The 19077-nt window shown below is 45.7% G+C and overlaps 1 protein-coding gene across 4 annotated transcripts in view; it reads right to left on the bottom strand.

Moving 5' to 3' along the window:
* Positions 1-19077, bottom strand: part of SEC31B (SEC31 homolog B, COPII coat complex component) — a 2991081-nt gene that overhangs the window by 95608 nt on the left and 2876396 nt on the right. For all 4 annotated transcript variants that reach the window (XM_069610491.1, XM_069610490.1, XM_069610492.1 and 1 more), the window contains one exon: positions 527-598. In XM_069610491.1, the coding sequence (XP_069466592.1) occupies positions 527-598 (72 nt within the window). The remainder of the gene's footprint in view (positions 1-526; positions 599-19077) is intronic.

The raw sequence follows: 19077 nt of genomic DNA, 5'->3' as shown, positions 1-19077 counted from the left end.
CTCTGTGTCAGCACCACCAGTGTTCACTGGTTGCATCTTGGAGAATGGCACCCAAGGATGGATGTCGGGAGATGGAGCAGTGCTGCGTAGAGGCAAATTTCATCCAGAGTAGCCTGGGTCGAGCCTACACGTGTACAGTTGCAACCTATTGCAGGGTCTTTGCTGGCCTGTACCAGCCTGGTGGATCCCGATGGCGCCCCTGGCACCGGGGCATTTTCAAAGATGTCTAGCAGCTTAAGCCGAAAGGCCTCTCATTCCTAATGAAGCAGCATTCCTCAAGCAAGCAGAGAGCATGGAAAAATGAAACTAAGGCCCAATGTCACATACAACCGGTGCACATAGAAGCATTGAGCAGCGCAAGTTGGAAACGTTTTTAAAGAGCAGCTGCACTGGGAGAAAGATAGCATAGATGAGGAATCTGTGGGTGGAAGGTATCCATTAGAAACAGACAGTTGAAGCTCAATTATAGGACAAATATATTTTGAAGTATGAACAGACAGACTGTGCGTGAATGAAGCCTGCTTACTGTTTGTTCTCGTAGTTTGTCGTAAAGGGCCTCCAGCCTCTGGTACGCATCATCCAACTTTCTTTTTGTTTTCTGCAAGAAAGGGTGAATAAACAAGTTAATGCAATTTCTTGTGAATGTAATGCATTAATGCACTTAGTGTAGATTTGAAAACTATTCAACTCTTGTACTCTACTGCTTGAATGATCCATTCTATAAAAAATTTGAACATTCACTTAAGTACAACCCTAAACAGAAGAAATACTGTAAAAATGGATACAAATATACTCCATCAAGACGTAGATGCACGGCCACCAAGCTCATCAGCTTGGTGAAGACTGGGGTGCAGCACTGAGGCTAAAGGGGAGAACATGATATTTACAGTGTCTCCCTTCCAGGAAGGAATGTGTAGGCTTTCCAAATGAGGGTGATAAGATGGGCGTCTTTCAGATCCACAGCACAGATTCAATCTCACGGTAAAAGGACGTCTGAATTTAAGCAGCGATGAGCATCTTGAATTTTTCTAACGGAATAAAAAACTTCAGGAACGAGAGAATCAACATGGTCCTTAGGCCGGCCTGTTTTTAATTTGGAACAGTGAAAAGGACAGAATAAAAGTTGCTTCCGTTTTCCAGCAGGGGAGCCTCTTCTATAGCTCTCACTTGAAGGTGACTGCCTTCTGAAACAGCTAAGCAGAGCCTTCTGAATCAAATGAGGTGTAGAGGCTGGACAAGGATGGATAGGGAGCCGTTAGCCTGATACAGTGATCGATTGACTGGTGTTACACCAACCTGCAGCACCTGGCACGTGCAGTAAATGCCTTTCTACAAAAGGTGCCGAGAGTGCTTTAGTGCACTCCAAGTTACACCCTGCATGCTGAATTAGGAGTCTCTCATCCGATGAACTATATTAGAAGCAGACTACTAATGCTCTGGTACTCTTTATGGTATAATCCTGCAGCTGTCCAAACACAAAGGCTGCTTTTTGATTGACTCCATAGCGATGCAGTACTGAGAATAGAATTGTTGTCATACATAACGACAGAGATGACCAATATTGGCTTGGGTGCCTGGTTCTCTGACCCCCTCCGCCATAGGACAAAAATGGAAGTTACTGCTAAACTATCAATACTTTCCTCCCAATGGTTTGTATGTATTTACAAATAGAACAACCCGATTCGGTGTAATCATGCGTAGCCTGTGTCAGGAACCTGCATTCCCAGTCACTAAATACCAAACTTAGGTTTGACCTATTTACATTCAAGATGAGAGCAACCCTCTGGTCTTGGTGCGTGCAATGTTAATCCTTAAAGGAATCAAAAGCTAGAAAAAATATTTGATCACAGATTTGTTTATTAGCTGTTGCAAAATATGCCAATGCCGGTCATTATAGAGTTGGCCACATATTCACTAATGCCAGCTATAACAAAGTTAAGTATGTATCTCCCTATCATTTGTGTATGTATCTTTTAGCAACCGGTTTGCTCAGGGAGTTACATCATGAACCTGACAAAAACTGTTTTTTTTTAACTCTAAGATTAGACTCAAGTTTCTATGACTGCAGATAGCATTTATTTTTTGGTTCCCTCGCCAGTGCGGTGGTGCTAAAAGGGGTGAGGTCACACAACCATTCTCCGTCTTAGGAATGGCTGAGAGCCAAACTTTCAGTTATTCATTAGAACAGACGGCGGAAGTAATTAGAGGTCCGCCAAAATTCAATCCAACTAGGTCAAATCAGGGCATAGCCCAGGCAACATGTTGTGAGGACCTGTTGAAATTAAAAAAGAAAGATTTCTGCAGAAAGCAACACAGGCATTTCCTTCGGGAGTACATTAAGGCAGATATTATTCCCACAGGGCTGATTGTCCGCAATGAGCCTTGTCTCTTTCTAACAGACAAGTAATACACTACAACATTTAGCCAAATTGCGATTAAATGTAGTCAGGACCTTATGGTCTGGACCATTACAACTGCCCAATGGCTAAGCATTGAAATTCAAAAAGAATTAGACCTAGAAGAAAAAAAGTTTCTTGGCAACTCGGTTTTCCCCAATGCTCGTGACCAACTCAAAGAAACCAACAAATTATTTGACGATTTCAAGACATCGACAATTGCAAAAAAGACCAAAAAACGAAATTAGGATATTCACGAGTTCAAATTAGAGAAAATGTTCCCTTACAGTACGGACAAATTCTTAGAAGCTGCCAAAAATAGGCTACGTCACAACAAAAAGACCAAAGGGAGACGCTGCTGGGTATCTTTCTTGAACTACAGCAGCAGTAGCTCAGACAATCAGTCGAGATACAACCAGCAACACATTTTTGATAACTACGCATCCCCCCGCCAGACACCTTTTTTTAGGCAGAGGAGGGTAAGGGGTTCTATACTGGGGGCAACCATGGTTTCCCCCATATGCCCCCACAACGACAATCATGAGGGAGGAGACTCCCGACCCAATAACTATTAGCGAGCATAAAATGCCAATCTTTAACCTAGCAAACTTGGAATTGACACCTTCTCAAATTTCAGTTCTATCCAAGGGACTAGCATTTGTACCCACACAAAATACTGATAGGTTAGAAACTGAAATGGAGATTCGCCGTTTTCTAAGAACTGTCTGTGTCAAAGTATTTTTCCAAGACTTTCCTGATCAAGAATTAGAATCAGACACTGGTCTACATATACCATCGACCTTTATACCACAAGACAATGAGGTTCCCAAAGAGATTGTAACATTTGAAAAATGCATCTTAAGAGATCTTAAAAACCTAAAAGCTGAAACAAAACCTCCCAAACATAATTTTTCTCTGAATGAACATAAAGCCCTAAAAAAACTCGACAATTGTGATTAAACCAGCCGACAAGGGTGGTGGTATAGTTATCATGACTAATGATCAGTACTTAACAATGATGAATGAACTATTACAAGATGAAGACAGTTACAAGAAACTCAAGAAGGATCCTTCCAATGAAATAGATTGGAGATAGAGAGTGCAGTAAAATATGCTTGTGATCGTGACTGGATTACTGACAAGGAATCCAAATATTTGAATGCCAGCCACGGCTGTACACCCACAATGTACGGCATACCCAACATACACAAAAATTCAAAAAGACCACGAGGGAGACCCATAGTCTCAGGATGTGGGTCAATACTCAAGCCTCTATGTAAATGTATTGATTTTGTTTTAAACCTTTGAGTGCAAGTACCGAAACATATCTGAGGGATACAACCCACACGATTCAAATATTCGAGAACCACACTTTTGATCAGAACACCCAGAAATTAGTCACAATGGATATTACATCTCTTTACACTAGCATTCCCCAAGGTCAAGCAATTGAATGCATGCAAGAGCTACTTACCCGACTAGATTCACAGGAACGTGTTCCACATAATTTCATCCTTGAGCTCATGACCGTGGCAATATGCAAAAATTATTTTGAATTTAATGGTCAATTTTACCTACAGACCAAAGGAACTGCAATGGGGGCAGCATTTGCCCCAAGCCTAGCGATTCTCTACATGTCAAATTATGAATCAACATTCTATATGACAGAAATCCACATAAAAATTGCATAACAAATTGGAAACGTTACATAGACGATATCATTTTTATATGGAATGGCCCCGAGTCAGAATTGGAGTTGTTTTTGACTTGGCTTAATAACATTGACAGGAATATTCAATTCACGATGGAACACGGTGACAAAGAAGTTGCATTTTTAGACCTCATAATAAAACATGAAGCCGGTAGGCTCGAATGTTGTCTATATCGCAAAAACACTGCAAGAAACACATTGTTGCATTTTTCTAGCAACCATCCACGTAATTTGCGGGAAAATCTGCCATACGGCCAATTTCTTCGTATTAGAAGAAATTGTACAAACATATACGACTTTTAGAATCAATCTGATGAATTTGCTATTCGCCTAACTGAAAGAGGATATCCAAAGAAGCTTATCACCAAAGCGAAAAAAAAGAGCTCGCTTTACAGATCGGAAATTCTATTGGCTCCAGATACCATGTCCAACAAAATCACAGAGCAAGACAAAATGACTTGTGTGATTACTCATGGACCCCAGACTTTTCAAATTCAACAACTCATCTCCAAATACTGGCCAATTGTCAAACTAAGTCTCCCAGATACTCCGTTGCCCAGATTTGCCTTCAAAAGAGCAAAAAATATACGGGACAAACTTGTGCACTCCAATTTTAAAAAGACATCACAAAGAATGGGCCTATGGGATTTAAGAACAACCGTTGGCCATTTTCCATGTGGCTCCTGTTCAGTCTGCCAATTCACAAAAACAAAGAAAGATTTTAAAATTGGCACTAAAACATGGACTTTGGCCACTTTCACTAACTGCAAAACTAAACAAGTCATTTATTGCATTGAATGCCCATGCGGCTTACGGTATGTGGGCCAGACATGCCGGCCTGCCCACATCAGAATCTCAGAACACCGCTCCAGAATTAGGTGTAAAACAACATCTGCACCCTTAGTAAATCATTACATTGAAACACACCACACCGCAAATTATATCAAGTGGTGGATCCTAGATGTTGTCAAGGAATCTTCGAATGTATCCCGTTGCCTATTGCAAAAAGAGGCAGGATGGATTTACAGACTGTCAACTCACATTCATGGACTCAATGAGGAATTCCTTCCTCTCACTTGAACAACTACTTTATGTTCCTTGACCATATGCTTGAGACATGCATCTGAACCATTTTTTGCATAATCACATTAAGACATATTTGTTCATACAAACTATAGTTTCAATTGGGACAGCAAGTGCGTTTACATAGAGACATCAAGGGTCTATTCAATTTCCCTGATCTATTTCCCGCTGCCCACATGGTTCTGGATTCTTCATTTAAAACTCAAATGTTGTTTTCCACAGACAACTATGGTTAATTACTGCACAATTGTTGATAGCAATATCTATTACAGAGCAGCAGCTATGTATCCACACATCATTGGGTATATGCGTTTATTTACTCCAACAGGTTAACTAGGCTTGATGACAATCAGTTTTTGACACGTGGCTGATATCACAAGCCAATATTGCACGCACATTTTGTGCTCCAATTTGAATTTTTTGGTACCAATAAGGCTTACGACTGGAGCCTTACTGAAGTTCCAATTTGCAAAAAAAAAGAAAAAAACATCCCTTTGAACAGGCTCAGTTTACAATTGCTTTGGTCCCGATTTAATTTTTTTAAACCTATTTTAAAACAGATTTAGTAGGCTCCCTCCAACACAGTGGGCTTTTCTCTGCAGGCTTTTCATAAAATGCCTGAAAAACACTGGCACGCGAGTATGCCAGGTTACCATACATTTTACGATTCTCATGGCTCGACACATCACCAGCAAATCCGATAGCAGCATTTATCTTGAATAATTTGATAAATGCGCTATGTAAGCGGGGACATTTTTGGCACCAACCAATCAGTTTGGAGCACTTACAGTGTGTCATTTGACAAGCACGTAAAGTCACAAGAGACATTTTTGGTCGGAACCAATCTGTTTCTCTGTTACACACTCTGCCTTTTCGTCGCCCACAGCAACCGAGGGAATTTCAGGAAGTGCTTAGAGGAGGTATGGCGGGGCTCTACGTTCAACACGAATTCAGCTGAATACGCATCAAAACGATTTGCAGTTATGGTGCTTTTTTTCTGCTTGGCTCTTTATCGGTCTTTGCCTTTTTAACACCACTATTATTCTTTACTTGTTTCTATGACAGCACTCGACCGCGATTACCAATTAAAAAGTATGCATACCTATGATGTCAATTCGCGAGCGGATGCATGAACAAGACCATTTTGTGTGAAAATTATGGAATTGGTGCAACGTACGTCCACTTCTCGCTCTCCAGCCTGATTTCTTTAGGTAGGAAAACATTTAAGAATCTGTTATTTTTAATGCATCCAGTAATGTTTGGTTAGCTTTGTTACAAAAATATACTTATTCATATATTTTACACAGGGCTCTACGATTTCCTCTGGCAATCACTTTTAGTTTTTGTCCTTTCAAAGCGTGTTAAGCGCCTACATCCAAGACTGAAGCAGCTAAAAACAACTTTTTCGGCTTGACCACGCACAAGGTACTACATTCAAATAAGTTTGTTATGCCTCTCATCATTGCTGCACATGACAAATGTCTGACACAAGTTGCAACACCTACTCCACGCTATACATCAATGCATAGTGATGTCGTTCAACATTTTTAATTATGTTCACGCTAATTAGTTGTTAGGGAGAATTCTCTCTTTAGGCTGAATTTCCTAACCTAGTGAGTCCTCCAGCAGCTTTGCTGGATTTCTGGAGTTTGTTTTTTTTCTCCTTCCAAGAGTGAGACTCTTTCTCCCACTCTTGGACATGATTTATGGTGTTCCTTTGACTGGTAATGTGTTTTATGGGCTATGGGGTCCTTTACTCCATAGGGTCTCATGTGTTTTTACTATGTGTGTTACACAGCACCCTCCGTGCAGTGACACAGGGGTGTCATAGTGACACCCCACCATAGACTCCATATCCTGGGACTGACTACTGTCTCCCAGGGCATGTAAAGTCACCATTGGCTTTACTAGTCCCAAATTATTAACAGAAACCAGTACAAACCATCATATTGTGGACGTACTCGTCGGGGCAATTCGATTGCCCCGGGGTCTGTTAGTCGAGGGGGCACGTCTCCCTCGCCCCTGATCGAGTTTTGGCTGGTGGCAGTGGATACTACTTTTTATATTCGACCGCGAATATATCCCTATGGTATTTTCCCATTGTTCGAGGCTACCAACTTTAATTATTTAATTCTCGTAGCCTCGAACATACCGCCGGTTTATTTATTTAATATTAATTCGCCGGTTGGTATTTTTTGCCAGGACTCAATTCTAAAATGGCGTTTGTGTTCTCTTCTGTAACTCCAACCCAAGTCGAGCCCTTTCTTCCACTTTTTTGTGGGCTTCTCCACAGAAGCCTCCAAAAGTGGTGCCACTCTGTCTGGGTACCACAGGGGGTGTGGGAGGGGGTTTAGGCACCCTGGACTGAGTTACCTTGGTAACTCAAGTCGCACTTGTGTGATTGGCCCAAGTGGTGAGCCGGCCGGCTCACCACTTAGCATGTTTGATTGACAGCTAGGCTGAGTGAATGGGGGTGTGCTGCATAAAAGCAGGGCTTTGGGGACTGGAACTTCAGAAGTCGCCACAGGACCTGAGAATCCGACGAGGGAGAAGCTGAGTCGACCTACCACGACAACACCACCGGTGGAGCCCTGCGGAACCGGCTCACCACTTCCCGACAACAGAGAAGATCTCCCGGCTGGAGAGGCTTCTTCCCCTGACTGGTGGGCACAACCAGTTTACTTTCTTTTCTTCACATCCCAGGACGTCTTGTGGTCGAATTGCCCGTGCCAAGCACCCCGGCAACCGGATAGCCACTTACCACTGGACCACGAATCAAAGGACCGCTCCTTTTACCTGAGAACTCCGCGGCTGGTTTCTTCCCTGGCAGTGCAACGGACTCCCGTCTTCCTCCCCGACGAGATCCTCTCTTCCCCCGGACGAAACACCGACTTGCATCCGCTGCCAGGAACAACTGCCCCCGCTGGAGTATTCTCACCACTTTAAGGTACCGTGTCTGCCAGGCCTCCCTTTCTAAAGGTTGCTACAAGGTAATAATAATCCCTTAACCTTCTGGACTGGGCTGGCCACCTTGACCTAACTGGTCCCTTTCTTTTGGTCCAACTCTTTTTGAACCTTTGCAAGACTCTTGTGCACTTAACCGTGTGACCTTGGACACATTTCGTTCTGATCCTCTTAAAGTGGATCCGGCCTTCTGAACTCTAACTTCACGGTTTTACTTGCCTTCCTCTCTTGTTGTGTTCTTGTAAAAGTGTTGGGATCTGTTTCAATTTATATCTGCTTTTCTCTCCCTTTTTGAAAACGAATTATTAGAGTGCCATGTGCGTTAGGCACTCACCGCTGTCTGAAAATAAGTGGGGCTTTACTTAAGACTTGTCTAATATTCTTCTAAGGGAGTGTATATCTTTTAGTGACCGTGTTTTTGAACTGCTTAACAATAGTGTCTGTGTGTTTTACTAGATGTGGTTTTAAATAAATAATTATATCTCTTTTACACCAAGCGCTGGTCAGTGTTTACTTGTTCTACTATGTTCTTTTGACCTATTGTGAATACTCTGTATACTGCCTAACTCTTCTTGAGGGAAGTCTGACTGCTCAGCCACAGCTACCAAGTGAATCTGTGTAGTAAAGACTGCTACCAAGCGAGTTTACTGCCAAACACCTGTAGTCTTAAATCCTTTGCAGTGGTCCCAGAGGGAACTGCACAGGTTCCTGCCTAACAATAGTTTCCAACCATACTCTGATACAAATGGCATTAGGTGCCATTACTTTTTGTTTTCAGAATTCTTGTGGAAAGAGCAGTTGTGTTCAGCACCTTGCCCATCGAAGCACACGCTGCGCTCCCGAGATTACCTACAGCTTGATTCCCAGAGATTGTGCTCCAAATTTGGGTAAGCTTACCTTTTTGCTTGCGGACTTCAAGCAACAATGCAGTTCAAAACCAATTGATAATTGTAAAATAGCCTGAAAACATTCTGAAAGCAATCAGTAGAAGAACAAATGACTTTCTTACCTGATAACTTTCTTTCGATGGGATGGTCCGACGACGTATTCCATATCTATGACAGGTAATGTCCACAGCTGTGCTGCTTCGGAAAATCTTCAGCGTCTGCGTCCTGCGTCGATGACGTCGATGCGCCGTCCCCGAGGACCTCCTCCGACGGCCAACGTCACCCGATGTGATAAGTAGGACGCACGACGCCCATAGCCTCAGTTAGTTTTTTCCCCCAGAACGTGTGCCACCAGTTTTCTGCCAGTCAGACACACAAGGCCTTGCGGAATGCAAGCTGCAATCGCAAAAGAAATTCTGCAGCGGGGAAGGTAGGGAGGGAGCGATATGGACTACGTCGTCGGACCATCCCATGGAAAGAACGTTACCAGGTAAGAAAGTAACTTGTTCTTCAAGGGGATTGGGTCCTCCGACGTATTCCATATCTATGACAGACTCCCAAAGCAGTACCAAGCAGGGAGGTGGGAAAATAATTTAGAACACAAATTTAGCATGCCCAATCAAATTGCAGAATATAGGACTACCTTGCCAAAGGCCAGATCCTGCCCTCTGATGGAATCAAGGGAGTAGTGATGTACAAAAGTATGTACTGAAGCCCAGGTGGCTGCATCACAGATGTGACGAATAGGAACATCCCTCTGCAGGGCAGTAGACGCAGCCACTCCCCTGGTAGAATGGGCCCGCAAGCCAGTCGAAGGATCCTTACCCCGCCGAGCGGTAACACTCGGAGATAGCTAAAATAATCCAACGAGACAAAGTCTGTTTCGTCACAGCTTGCCCCAAACACTTTCCAGCGTAACCAATGAAAAGTTGATCGTCCACTCTGACCCGGGACATGCGCGAAATATAAAAGCTCAACGCTCTACTAGGATCAAGCCTATGGAGCCTCTCCTCTTCCTTGCCAGGATGTGGAGGAGGATAGAACGCCGGAAGAACAATCTTCTGGCTCAAATGAAATTCCGAAACCACCTTCGGAAGAAAAGAAGGACGAACTCTAAGGACAACCCTGTACTTATGAAACACAGTGAAGGGTGGCTTAACTGAAAGTGCCTGTAACTCACTCACTCTGCGAGCGGAAGTAACCGCAACCAAAAACACAGTTTTCAGAGTTAACAGCCTCAAAGGGCAAGAATGTAAAGGCTCAAACAGAGCACCCATAAGAAACTTGAGAACAAGGTTCAAATCCCAACCGGGCACCAGAAAAGGTGACAGAGGGAACACATTAGTGAGCCCTTTCAAAAACAGAGAAATTAAAGGAATCTTAAAATAGGAACATTCTTCAGACGAGCGCTTAAAGATGGACAGCGCCGCCAGGTAACCTTTAATGGTCCCCACTTGCAAGCCCCTGTGGGCCAAAGAAAGCAAAAAAGAAAGAACCATGGGAATGTCACATTCAAAAGGATCCACATTCTTAACTCTGCACCAGTCGCAGAACTTTCTCCAACGGCAACGGTACAGAGACTTTGTTGCCGGCCGCCTGGCCGAGAGCAACACCTCCATCACGTCTTCAGGGAGGTCCCAATCCTTATACCTCAACCTTTCAGAAGCCAAGTGTGAAGGTTGAGGGATCTGACCTCTGGATGGAGAACTTAACCGCCCCTCCCGTGAGAGCAGATCGTCTCAGTAGGGAAGACGACATGGAGGGCAGATGGACAAGTCGAGAAGGTCCGGGTACCACGTCCTCCGGCCCACACGGAGCAATGAGGATCATCCGGGAACCAAACCTCTGTAACCTCCGCAGTACTTGTGGGATGACGAGGACTGGAGGAAACGCGTACAGCAGTGGGAATGACCACTCCACCACGAACGCGTCTCCTAAGGCTCCTTTTGGCGGAAATTCCCGCAAGCAAAATCTTTCGCACTTCCGGTTGACACTGGAGGCGAGGAGATCTACTTGAGGGGTCCCCCAAAGGGCGAAGATCTCCAGGAGAATCTCCTGAGCCAGCTCCCACTCGTGAGAGACCGTGCACTGCCTGGTCAGAGGGTCCGCCGTCTCATTGTCGTCTCCGGCCAGATGAACAGCCGAGATCGAAACTCCCTGCTGGATGGCCCAGAACTGGAGCTGCATCGCCTCCCTGCACAGAGGAAGTGACCCTGCCCCGCCCTTTTTGTTGAGGTAGTGCATGGCCACCGTGTTGTCTGTTAGAATCAGGACACTCTTTCCTCGCACAGTCGGCAGAAAAGCCTTCAGGGCTAGCCTGACGGCCCTCAGCTCCAACAGATTGATATGGAGTCTGGACTCCGACGGAGACCAACGACTGCTGACTGTCAACTCGTTGGCATGAGCTCCCCATCCCGTGAGGGATGCGTCCGTCACGATCGTCACCTCCGGCCAGGGCTGCCAAAATGGGGCCCCCTTCATCAGATTGTCTTCGACGGCCCACCACAGAAGGTCCTGGGCGACCGAGGGCGGCACCTGAACAGGGTCCGACAGCCTGCCGGAGGACTGAGACCACTGGAGCTTGAGTGCCCACTGCAAAGATCTCATCCGCAGACGAGCTTCTGGCACCAGAAGAATGCAGGATGCCATGAGGCCGAGCAGTCTCAAGAACTCGGACGCTGGGAGATTCTGGGCAAGTTGAAACTTGTGCACCATCTGCTGAATGTGAAGAGCCCTCACCTGGGGAGGAAAACACTTCCCAGGGATGTGTCGAGCACTGCTCCGATGTACTGGAGCCGCTGCGTTGGTGTCAAATGGGACTTCTTTAAATTGAGGGAGAAGCCCAGCTTGTGAAGGGAGTGGCAGGTGATGGACAGATGATCCAGGACTTGCTCGGGAGAGCTCCCCCTGATCAACCAATCGTCCAGGAAGGGGTAGACGTGAATCCCCCCTTTCCTGAGATGCGCTGCCACCACCACCATGAGCTTGGTGAAAACCCTCGGGCGGAGGTCAATCCGAACGGCAGGACCCGAAACTGAAAGTGTGAGTCGCCGACTGCGAACCTCAGGTACTTCTTGTGCTTGGGATGGATCGGCACATGGAAGTAAGCATCCTTGAGGTCGAGAGACACCAACCAGTCCTGAAGTTGAAGGGCCTGGAGGACTTGAAAGAGAGTAACCATCTTGAACTTGTCCTTCCTGAGGAGTTTGTTCAAACCGCGCAAGTCCATAATGGGTCTCAATCCCCCGTCTTTCTTCGAAATCAAAACATAAGGGGAATACCATCCCTTGTTCCTCTCCGCTACAGGCACCAGTTCTATGGCGCCTTTCTCCAGCAGGGCTTGAATTTCCTTCGCAAGGAGCGGATCCAGACTCTTCAAAGAGAGGTTCCCAGGTGGATTGTCGTGAGGCCTCTGCCGAAAAGGAAGACAGTAGCCGTGGGTTATGATCTCCAGACCCCACACATCTGAAGTAATGGCTTGCCACTCTACAAGATGCTGCGCCAGCCTTCCCCCAACCGGCGAACCATGGGACCTGGCCTCATGACTGAGTGGTAGCGGCTGCGGCGTTGCCTGAGGGCAAAGGCTGCCCGAGCGGCCTTGGAACCTCGAATACCCTTGTTTCCACCTCTGGCACTCTTACGGTGGCCTCTTTGACTGCTAGCTCCTCTCGCTTTACTGAAGGACGAGTAATAGCGAAAGGAACCTCCCCTCCATTGCGGTCCCCTAGGACGAAAAGGCAGAGGTTGGTGAACTGCAACGCCCAACGACTTCGCTGCAGATTTGGAGGTCTGCAACCTCTCAAGGCTCTCGGTCAGCCTTGCTGCCAAAAATATGTTCACCATCAAAGGGCATGTTGAGGAGCCGGGACTGCACATCAGGAGCGAACCCAGACTTCCGCAACCACGCAAACCTGCGTATTACGGTGCTCACCGCCATGGACCGGCTGACACAATCTGCCATGTCCAAACCCGACTGAATGGCCTCACACATGGCATCCTTACCATCCTGAACCATAGCAAGGAAACCATCCCGTTCGTCCCCTTCGGGAATACGTTCAGCCGCTAATGCAACACAGTTCCACAGAGTGTGTGTGAAACGAGACAAGGCACATATGGAGTTGGCCGCCTGAAGCGCCATACCCCCTGAAGAAAACACTTTCTTTGCCCAGCCGTCAAAATGTTTGTCGTCCCTATCCGGAGGGATGGTAGGATACGACGCCTGCTTTGCCGGGGCCATAGCTGCCTGCACCACCAAACTCTCCGGAGTGGGGTGCCTGGACATGTAGCAGTGGTCGCTACTGGCCCGACGGTATTTTCGCGACAAAGACTTGCCCACTGCCGGGTGACTCTTCGGAGCAGTCCAAGCCGCCGCCACCCTTCTCTGCAGAGCCATATGAAATGGCAAAACCGGATCGGTGGGGGGACCAAGATCAAGGATGTCCGTGAGATCATTGTGAACAAACTCCCCTGGGGGAGCTGACCAACCCAAGTACTCGGTGACCCGAGACATAAGGCGCTGATATGAAGAATCGGCATGAGTGCCAGGCTCCGGCCTACAAAACTCCACCTCCGGAAAGGTGTCCAGTCCACTGGCATCATGCAGTGACTGCCTCAGGTCATCAAACTGGCTATGGCCCGAGATAAGCTCATCTGGTACTGTAACCGGAACCAAGCCGTCATCAGAGCCTTAATCACCCTCTGAAATGTACTCCAGGCGGGGAGAGGAAGACATCTGGGGACCAAAGCAGTACCTGACCTTAGCCAGAGCCTTTCTAAGGGCTAACTCCGTGCCACGGGGCCCCTCCGACACCACCGCCTCAAAAGGCGTTGAGGGAATCAGCGTCGACGTCAGCTGCAGCGCCGCCAGCATCGACGGCGTCGACACAAGCCTCGAAGCCGGAGCTCCGAGCGTGTCTCTCGATGACCTAGGCGCCGACAGCATCGATTATCCCCTCGGAGGCGGAGCCTCGAGATAAATCATCGACGACCTCGGCGCCACAGGCGTTGACGTCTTCTTTGAAGACGGCACAGGATCATGCGGTCTCGAGCGCGTCGAGGACCGGGACCTGAAACGGGCATGGCGAGAACGGCTACCCTTGTCCGAGCAGGACCTCTCCCGCGAGCCGTGCCGACCACCCGAGCCCGAACGCGTACGAGCGGTGTCTCTCGACCGGTGCCGACAGACCCCACTCGGAGGCGCGGACGGACCGGTGCCCTGCGATTCAAGAATCGCTAGCATCGGCTTCCCGAAGGAAGCCCATTCCTCCGGTGTCGCTTGCATGGAGGCATAAGCGACCCGCCAACGGGGGGAGTCCTCGGAAGAGGACGGGGAAGGCGACCGATGCCGGCGCTTCCGGGAATGCCTCGAAGAGGCGGAGGAGTGGCGAGACAGACTCCTGGAAGGAGACCCACTGGACTTCCGACGATAACGCGGAGAGTCACCCCTCGAGTCATCCGTCGAAAGCCCCGCAGACCTCAACTTCCGGGGCTTAGACACCCGACCTACTGACAGCTTCTCCTTGCGTTCCCGCAAGGCCTTTGCCGTGAGCGACTGGCAGTCGACACAGTCGTCCGTATCGTGGGCCTCCCTGAGGCACCAGAGGCAGGCGTCGTGCGAGTCTGTGACCGACATCTTGGACCCACAATCCCGCATTTCTTGAAGCCCGGACGTGGTGTTGAAGACAAAGTAGACATCGCCACGAACAGGTCTTCACAAAAAACCTAACAGGTTCAATGAACCGAGAAGAAAACAGCAAACTCCAAAGAGTCGAGGCGTACCGAGATTCACGAACGAACACGTTCGCGGAAAAAACGGAATTGAGGCTATGGGCGTCGTGCGTCCTACTTATCACATCGGGTGACGTCGGCCGTCGGAGGAGGTCCTCGGGGATGGCGCATCGACGTCATCGACGCAGGACGCAGACGCCAAAGATTTTCCGAAGCAGCACAGCTGTGGACATTACCTGTCATAGATATGGAATACGTCGGAGGACCCAATCCCCTCGAAATCCCCTTTTTTCTGTGTCTGCTTCCCCACAGGGTCCAGTTGTTTCTTTTCGCCCTGAGGAAGGCATCTATTAGAATTTATCGCCCAGCAGGTGGCTCTGTCGCCGAAACGTGTTCAAGATGTCCGTTTAAGATTTTGAAGTGCTCATGAATTACTTTCATTGACAAAAACACTTTGGCAGAGCTGCTCTTTGATCAACATAGTTTGTTCAAAAATATTAACAAAAATAGATAAATTGGCACATCAAGAATCATTTTATGTGCTTCTTCTTTCTTTTTTTTTCCCCTATTTAAAAAAAAGCTTCTTTTGTTGATTTTTCCTTCAAGATCGCATTTAATTTTCTGATTCATTCTTCAATTGTCTACTTTTATGATTCTTTTTTTAATTGTCTATTGTATATTGGAGAAAAAATTATTTTTGGGATTTCACCGATTATCCACATATTTATTCTCATGTTAAATATTTTCTCAACTTTTTAAAATTCAAATAAATCTGTAATTCATTAAATTTGATCTTTTTGATTGTTTTCAGAATTCAAAAGGCCTTAATCACATTGTGATATCCTAGTAGATACACACTACATTTGAAGTCATACAAATTAGTGCACTTTCTTCAGCACAGTGGACCTTAATGTGTCCTGTATCAACAAATACAGCCTGATGCCAGCTAATGCTGAGTTAAGCATGTATACATGTATGCCAACAGTACTTAGGTAGCGAAAAAACCATGTCAGGGTGAAAGTGGTATCTGAAACGCAATTATACAAACAACTGCAAAACAGCAGTGAACATTGTGAGGTAAATGAAACTTAGTGTTTTTCTGCCACCAATGAGTTACAACGTTAATAATGGGACCCAATAATGTTATCGGTTATCATTTTTTGGTTACAGTTATTCCCCCACCAATATCACAAATGTCATGGAAAACATCACAACATAAGAAAGCCCATTGACATTAGGTAATAAATTGAGCTTATCGGAGGGATACCTATGAGTAGCTTTAATAGGGACGTTTTAAGACAACAACTCTCCTGCTGAGCTGTATCATGAGATTGGACCATTATGACCAATGAAAGAGTACACAATGGCAAGGTATGCATTAACACCAAACAACCTATAGTATGTTAACTGTATATGTATATTGGTGGAAAGCATTTGCTAAGTAACATCCCTGCAATGATAAAAATGGAGGATACGTCTACATGAAAAATGGCTATTTTTGTTGGTCTTATTGTAAACTTTATGGGATGTGTTCTCACTTCTCCTTTGACCTTTTCTCCTTCTCTTGTGCGCCTCTGCAGCTGGATATTTTGTGAATAACAAATGTGTAAAACTGTATATCACTAGATGTGGACAGAAAATATGTTAAGCCTAGACAAAGCCTGCACAAGGCGAAACATTTGCACGTGCACCAGTATGTTGATGTTGGCATTTGTGCTTAACTCTACAATAGCTGGCATCAGAGGGCATTTGTTGATACATACTAAACTTTGTTATAGCTGGCATTAGGCATTTGTGGATACGTGCCCAACTCTATGACCAGCATTAGCATATTTTTACAGATTTTCAAATCTGTAATCAAATATTCTTTCTAGCTTTTGATTCCTTTAAGGATTCAAATTGTGCTTACCAAGACCAAAGGGTTTCTCTCAGTTTTAGTTTAGGCTGCATCATGTTACAGCCTCTTCCGACCAGATGCTGCCAGTTTCATTGTGATTAAACCAAGGTTTTCCTTTGAAAAATAGGATAACGTTGACTCTTACTCGGGTTGCCGCTGTGTCTCCTAAACACTGTGCAAAATTATAATAATAATAATAATAATAATAATATATGTCCATTAAAGGTCTTTACAGGAAAATGGAAAAGCTCATTACCCCTGGATGGTAAATGCTCTTGTGGTCAAAACATCAATGAAGATACTATGCACTTTAAGTTGTTCTGTCCTAGGTACAATATGTTACGTAACAAGGTTCTACTCTAACTAATAAGCACAATGCATTTTAGGCAGTGCAGCCCTGATGTTTTTACTTATGTCTGGCTCCCACCTAACATGTTGGGCCATTACATAATATCTAGTAAAAGTGCTCAAAATCAGGGAGAAGACTGAACATGTCGCCGAAATGTAAAGTTGTTTTTCTTTTTGGTTTCTTCTTCTACTTTCCAGAAAAAGTTTTAAAATCTACAAATCGATGAAAGTCTATTTGACCATATTTAGTGTTGAAAGTATGGTTTTAAAATCCATAAATGTATGGAAATCTATTTGTTTTATTGTATTTTACTTTGTTAAGTACTGTTTTTATGGGAAATGTTTTTCCTCCAAAATAAAGGTTATCTGGTTCTGATTGATTGAACCAAACAGGCCTCTGAAATGGTACACCACGCTGTGCAAAACTTAAAAACCCAGCACCTACTGGAGTGGGTACTCACTCATTTTACCGAAAACAAAACAGAGTGGTACATTTCACAGAAGTACATAATACTGCAAAACACCTAAAAAAAAACCAATATATATGGGGTGAAGTGGTAAGGGGTTAAAATGGGTTGGGATGGGGTTGGAGTGGTGTTATAAGGGTAAAAAAACAGTGGGCTTGGGAGGGACCACCAAAATAAAAAAATTAAAAAATTGTGATTATGGCCGAGATGAAATGTACTGCTCTGAAATTTGGGTCGATAAAATCATGTATAACCCTGGAGTGTTGGGTACTTGGATGAGGGCCTTATTGTCTTTTGGGGTCTTAAGAGGCTGGGAGTGGAGAAAGACCCTTCTTAGCTCCTTGAGGTAAAGAATCTGGGTAAGGCTCTCGTATCCGGGACTAATATCCAGCAGAGGGACTCCCAGGACCCCCCCTTGTTTTTTGCATAATTTAAGTAACTTTAGGTCTCGCCCTAAGTTACTAGGAATCCAGACGCCGACCCCTTGCTCACTATTCTTAGAGAGGCACAGCTCCACCCTATTGATGAGGTCCTACCAGACCGAAACACATGTCTGGGGTTGCTGTTGGTACTCTTGTTCAGAGGAGAATTGCCTAGATGAAGATGAATACTGTAGAGGAAGTGCCGTTCCAGGAAGAGGCGGAGGGTTTTACATGCTGTTCATGGTGCCAAAGTTGAACCAGACGTGCCTGTGCTCTATTTTGGATTTTGAAGATTTCAATTTGCATCTGCCCATAGAAATATTCATGATCATTCCAGCCCAGATTCAGTCTGCTTTCCATCAGGGAGACTGCATCTCTGCAGTGGATCTGAAAAATGCCCATCTCCCCATCCCAGTCTAGCCCCCTTCACTGCAGTTTTCTGCATTCCTCTGTAGGGGGGCTTGCTCAAGGGCAGGACAAAGACTGATATTATTTGGATATTTCTCCTCTGTGAAAGATAGCGAGCTAAAGAATCTGGGTAAGGATCTCGTAACCGTGACTAATGTCCAGCAGAGGGACTCCCAGGACCCCCCCTTGCTTTTTGCATAATTTAAGTAACTTTGGGTCTCACCCTAAGTTACTAGGGGAATTCAGATGTGGACCCCTTGCTCACTATTCTTAGAGAGGCACAGCTTCACCCTACTGTTGAGGTCCAATCAGACCGAAACACGTGTCTGGGGTTGCTGTTGGTACTCTTGTTCAGAGGAGAATCGCCTAAAATTTTGGTGCTGGACTGCCCCAAGGCAGGTCAAAGACTGATATGCTTTGGATATTTCTCCTCTGTGAGAGACATGAGCTAAAGAATCTGGGTAAGGCTCTCGTAACTGGGACTAATGCCTGTGAGCTTGATTGGCTGGCTGCCTGCCTGCCTGCGTGAATGCCCTTCTGCGAGATTGGTTGACTCAGCCTGGCTCAGCATGAGTGAAAGGGAACCAATGTGTATAAGAGGGGACCTTCTGCGAGATTGGTTGACTGAGCCTGGCTCAGCACGAGTGAATGGGAACCAATGTGTATAACAGGGGACCTCTCAATCACCAATTTGTTCAGAAGCTGAAGCAAGGAGAATCTGTTCCTTGAAGCCCAGCTGGAGGAGACGTCTACTGCTGCATTTTCTA

Source organism: Ambystoma mexicanum, chromosome 8, assembly GCF_040938575.1.
Source record: "Ambystoma mexicanum isolate Mex_15411 chromosome 8, UKY_AmexF1_1, whole genome shotgun sequence".
Lineage (NCBI taxonomy): Eukaryota > Metazoa > Chordata > Amphibia > Caudata > Ambystomatidae > Ambystoma > Ambystoma mexicanum.
Note: the sequence above shows the minus strand (reverse complement) of the source record. Positions and strands in the feature narration are given on the sequence as shown.